This window comes from Parus major, chromosome 8 (assembly GCF_001522545.3).
Source record: "Parus major isolate Abel chromosome 8, Parus_major1.1, whole genome shotgun sequence".
NCBI lineage: Eukaryota > Metazoa > Chordata > Aves > Passeriformes > Paridae > Parus > Parus major.
In genome coordinates, this window is record NC_031777.1 from 31100231 (window position 1) to 31105838 (window position 5608).

Sequence of the window (5608 nt, forward strand, 5' to 3'; positions counted from 1 at the left end):
TCAGGGCTGGCAGGGGTGTTCCTGGGGCTGGATTCTCACGGTGTCTCAGGGCTGGCAGGGGTGTTCCTGGGGCTGGATTCTCACGGTGTCTCTGGCTGTCCCGTGCAGCGGCAGCGGCGGCTGACATGGCATATCACCATATCCGCCCTCCCATCGGCTACTCCATCCCCAAGCCCATCTCTGCCTTGCTGATGAGAGGCTGGAATGCCTGTCCTGAGGTGAGTGCCCCCAGCAGAGGGAAGATGGGCACATTGCTCTGGCTGATGCCCCAAAATCACAGTTTCTGTGAGAAGGGTCACTGCAGAACGCCCCCAGGAAGATAATGGGCTGTGTCAGGAAATACAGGAGAGTTGGTGAATTGAGAGGAAAGTAAATTAACATTTAGCCTTTCAACAAAACTTAATTAATAACATAATGCTGATTATGACTTGAGCTGTTAGAGAATGAGCAGAAGATTCCTTGCTGCCCTCAGATTTTTGTAAGGAATGACTAATGACAGCATGTAACACACATTCATTTAAATTCCTTAATAAGGTGTCCTATCAAAGTGCTGATTTAAGCAAGTGCTGAGATGGGTGCAGTTCCTGTGTCCTGTCAGGATACCCACAGGCACTCAGCCCCTGTAAGGAGAAACCATCCTTTCAGAGTCCCAGTGCAGTTTGTTACCCATCAGTGTGACTCCAATGTCACTTCATCTTGCCACTGTTTTAGAGCTTCAGGTCAGAACTATAAAACAATTTATGGCTTAATCAGCCCGTGGATGGACAGAACTTTGCTCAAGATGTGAGCAAAAACTTGTCAAAATTATTTTTATTAAAAGGTTTTTGCTACTGTTCTTTATTAGCCTCTATTTTGCTTTACTAAAGTGTTTTGCTGCCATTTGTTTTGGAAAGATTATGAGTTTTGGGGCTCAAAGAGTTTTCACAGGTCAAAGTTCTCCACAAGGGCTGCTCAGTTTAAAGAAAAAAAAGGCAGAAAATGGAATATACCTGTAGGGATTTTTCTGGATGGCCAAGAAATTCCTCCAAATTAGAAAATATATCATTTTATTTGTCTTTAATTTCATTCAAGGCTCATCACGGCTGAAAACTAGTTCCCATGTGCCATGTCCCTATTTCTATTTATCAGGTACTTGAACATCTGTTTCCCAGAAACTTTTGACAGCAGCTGTTTCCAAAGGCAAACTGGTGATTAGAAGATTAGGAGCATCTCCTGAGAAGCCTCTTTCACTGGCTAATTGGATTTGTGAGCTTTAATTAGAGCCAGAGAATTTGCCATAAGGCCTAGGGCTGAGCTCTGTAAAGAAGTAAATGTTTAGTTTCATTAAGTGCAACTCTCATGGACAAGGGAGGGAGGAGGATGGCCATACAGGGCAGCTTGGCCAGGAACTTGTCCACTGCTCGTCACTGCTGTTGCTGGGTCTGAAGTCCCGTTCATGGGCAAAGAGAAAGTCAACCTAAAGAGCAGAGCCAATAATTTATCAATAGTATTTCTGTGATCTAGTCATCATTAGCTCAAATCTAATTGTTACAGAAAAAGAGATTAATTGCAGTTAAAGTTCATATGCACACACCACTTCATGTTGTAGCTCAGCATTGAACTTGAAAAATTCATCAGCTTCCCGAACAGACTGACAGCTATGCCATGAAATTCAGAGAGGGGAAATGATGGGGACTGTGACTCAGCCCTTCCCTGTGTGTCAATCTAATCACATCAGGTCCCCTTCCATTTTTAACCCAGCTCTGGTTTTCCTGTTGTGTTCACAGGGGAGACCAGAGTTTTCAGAAGTTGTCACAAAGTTAGAGGAGTGTCTGTGCAATATTGAGGTGAGGACCTGGCTCCCAGTGGGGGAGCTCTGTGTGACTGCAGGTGGGAACAGGGACAGTGGCAGCAGCTGGGGACAGCGGTGGCTTTGGAAAAGGGGAAGTGGGATATGACTTACGAGAGAGAGAGATGAGAAAGGACTCGTAAAAACGCCATAATGGTACCTTTATTTTTTATTTTTTATTTTTTTTTAATCCAGTTAATGTCTCCAGCCTCCAGCAACAGCAGCGGGTCCCTGTCTCCCTCCTCCTCCTCGGACTGCCTGGTGGCCCGTGGTGGCCCTGGCCGCAGCCACGTGGCCGCCCTGCGCACCCGCTTCGAGCTGGAGTACGCGGTGAACGCGCGGGCGAGCGCTGCCTGGAGCCAGGGGTGTGTACAGAACAGCCCAGATGTGCAGGGCTGGAACAGCTCCCTGACCTGCCTGGAGCCAGGGGTGTGTACAGAACAGCCCAGATGTGCAGGGCTGGAACAGCTCCCTGACCTGCCTGGAGCCAGGGGTGTGTACAGAACAGCCCAGATGTGCAGGGCTGGAACAGCTCCCTGACCTGCCTGGAGCCAGGGGTGTGTACAGAACAGCCCAGATGTGCAGGGCTGGAACAGCTCCCTGACCTGCCTGGAGCCAGGGGTGTGTACAGAACAGCCCAGATGTGCAGGGCTAGAACAGCTCCCTGACCTGCCTGTGCTGCTGGCAGCTGCCAGGACAGGACCAGGACAGAGCCTGTGTCTGTCACACAGCCCAGGCTGCCACTGGGAGGGCAGCAGAGGAAGGTGACAGTGGCCTTGCTGAGAAGTAAAGGGACAGATGGACAGACAGACAGACAGAATCCAGAGCCTTCCAGCAGGTACAGAGACAGGAGACAACTACATAGGAAGAGCCTCATAGAGGGTAGTGGGAGTCAGCACTGATGGGACTGTTCCTACCAGGGCACATCCCAGAAGCTGAGTATCACTCATTTCATGGCTACAGAATGGCATTTGGTGTCTTCAAGGCAGGGACACACGTGGGTTCTGTGTTATTGTACCGTTAAGTAAATGCCTGAGGTATTACACCCTACCACTGAGAGAACTGATTTCAAGGGCAAACATAGCAACTCTCATCTCTTAAGATCAGGGATGAACCACATGTTTGCAGGACAGTAGGTTTGGTCCTTAACTGGAAGATAATTCCACAATCTTCCTTGCCTGAGAAATATATTTGCAAGAACCTTTTAGCGGTGACACATAGAATATGTCGATGACCCTGGATTGATGCCTGGAATTGTTTCCAAGATGGCAATTCAGAGACAGTTGTGAAGCCCCAAATGGGGTATTTGAGGGCAGTTACTCTGGGAAGGGTTACTGAGTGTCTGGGGTTCATGCTCTCTCTTCATGACAGACTCTTTTTGTTTACTGAACCGCTGTGGTCAGGCCCCAGGCTGATGTCTCATGGTGCTGTTCTTTCCTTCTACCCTGGGAAAAAAGTTCTCGTGGTCTGGGGATGTGCCATCATCAGTCTTACCTAAACTGACACCTCCTGTTTAAATTGCAGCACTGGGCACCCCCCTTCTCAGGGCCTGACTCTGGATGACATGAGAAGGAGCTTCCAGTACCCAGCCGTGGACAAGAACGGTGAGCTACTGCAGAGCTCACGGGGCACTGGCCTGGACTGTGCTGGCCCCACAGGGCGCCCTGTGCCAGCTGCACTGACCCTCCCTCTGCTCCTGCAGGGTACGTGTCCGACCCCCTGAGCACCATGAGGTTCCACTCCTGCGGCGGCAGCGTGGAGGACAGCAGCTGAGGGACCCTGCCCCAGCCCGGCCATCCACCTCACCCACAACCCCGAGTGTCCCCTGACACCCCTGGACTCAACAGCTTTACTGCTGCTGACAAATGTCCTTGTCCTGCATTCTGCTTTTGCACCTCCCTCGGCTGACCACCCTGTGCCCTGCAGCAGCAACTCTGACCATTAAAAGAGGGAATAGAGGCAGGGTAGCAGAAGTTGAACTCTTCCTCTAGCAATTGCAGAGTTAATCATGCTATTATTTTCTGGGGTCTGTTTTCAAATGAACAAAATGTACCTGTAATAGTGTGTGGCCAAGGCAGAGCTGCCTTCCTGGCTGAGCAGAATCAGTATTTCCCAGTGCTGGCAGTGATGTTACTGGGGATGTTGTGTTTCTACAGCCATGATCCCTGAAGCAGATCTGCAGTGAGGCCTCAAGCAGTGTGACAGACATGAACTCTGCATGCTGAGCTCTGACAGTGCTTCTGACACACCTGCCATTACTTCAGTACTGCTGAAGTAATAAAAATGGGGAAGATTTCACTGTAGAAAGCTTCGAGGTCATTTTCCATTTGTTATTCCACTTGCTGCAAAGTTGAATGGGGAGAAGCTGTTAGAGCTCTGTTCCAGCTCTCCCAGCAGTGCCCCTGGTCCCAGCCCGTGGTCACCACTGCTCCGCTGGGCTCCAGTCTCAAGTGCAGTTCCATTTACAGCAGCAGCTGCTGGGACAATAGAACTGTCAGAACAAATAGACAGGAAAGCCTGGGATGGGGCTCACAAGGAGACCAGCTGGGCCCTGTCTGCAATCTCCTGGCCCAGGAAGTCTCAAGATTCCCATGGAAGGGGCTGAGCAAGAGGAATTATAAAGCTCCAGCAAACCACAACAAAGCAACATCCAGATTTGTCTACAGCTGGAGGAAATCTGTTGTGTTCTTTCTACAAGTACAAGCAAGGCTGGCAGTCTGCATGCTGTGAGGGAAGGGGGGCAGAGCAGAAGGGAGAAGCTGCATCTGGGGTGCTGATGAAAATTGCCTGCCTGACTCTAATTGGCCAGATGATGATCTGCTCCAATCTGTGGATCTGCCGAGCCACAGAAGCACTAGCAGGGAATAGGCTGATGAAAGAGGGTGGACAGAGATTAGGTCTCCTTCCTTGATCTTTGCCTTGGCCAGAAACACCAATGATACAGAAAGGATCCATTTTCACATCTGAAGAATCAGTTCCAGCACTGATTCTTTTTCAACAGGATTTTTTCCCAACAGGAATGCAGAATTTTCTGCGTTCTATCTTCTTCCCTTGCTAAAAGTAACCATGCAGTGACTGCATTTAGTGACTGGGCCTGAAAACCAGAAAATAAACTGGATTAGAGAAACAAAAGTGGAGCAAGGAAGCGGGCTTCATGTGCATTAATACTTCTGTGTACTCACTGATACCTGAGCTGTGGGTGTCATCCCTGAGCACCTTCTCGGAACATGTCAGAGGGGAGCACATGGAAACAACCAAAAAAAATATCAGAATGCAAAACTTTCTTAGTTTAAAAGCTCTTTACAAAGTCTAGTGCTTGCAAATAATTTTAATTCTAATTAAAATTACTAGTTCCTTGAAGGAAACAATGTCTTAGTTAATTGCTCTCCATAGAAGAAAATCAGGCTCAGGGGGAAAATGTGTTTCATAGGAGTGATCAGTTAGTAAAACAAACAAAAACTCTGAAAAATGTAAATGAGTAGGACATGTTCCAAAGCAGTTTGTGGGAGTGCAAGTAACCTGTGCTGTTCCCAGAGAAGCCCAGGCACACTGAAATATTTACCAAGAATGAGAGGCTAAGAGAACTCCTACCCTGCTTTGGAGACCTGCCAGTGCCTGGCAGATGCAGTGACATTTTAAATTGTTTAACATATCAGCAGTAGGTGATCTAGATTAAAACAATCTGGTGTCCAACCAAACAAGGGTTTGGACAGCAGCCAGAAGTGAGCCTGGCATCCCTGCAGCAGGTCCCAAAATTCCCCAGCATGGCACAGCACAGGG

At 48.6% G+C, this 5608-nt stretch overlaps 1 protein-coding gene across 1 annotated transcript in view; it reads left to right on the forward strand.

Annotated features, from left to right (window-relative positions):
- LOC107208426 (serine/threonine-protein kinase TNNI3K) overlaps positions 1–4970 on the forward strand; it is a 26976-nt gene extending 22006 nt beyond the window's left edge. Inside the window, exons 21-25 of the mRNA XM_015636829.3 lie at positions 109–218; positions 1767–1826; positions 2024–2193; positions 3353–3432; positions 3531–4970. Coding sequence (XP_015492315.1) covers positions 109–218; positions 1767–1826; positions 2024–2193; positions 3353–3432; positions 3531–3601 — 491 coding nt within the window. The 3' untranslated portion in view covers positions 3602–4970. The remainder of the gene's footprint in view (positions 1–108; positions 219–1766; positions 1827–2023; positions 2194–3352; positions 3433–3530) is intronic.
- The last annotated feature ends 638 nt before the right edge of the window (positions 4971–5608 follow it).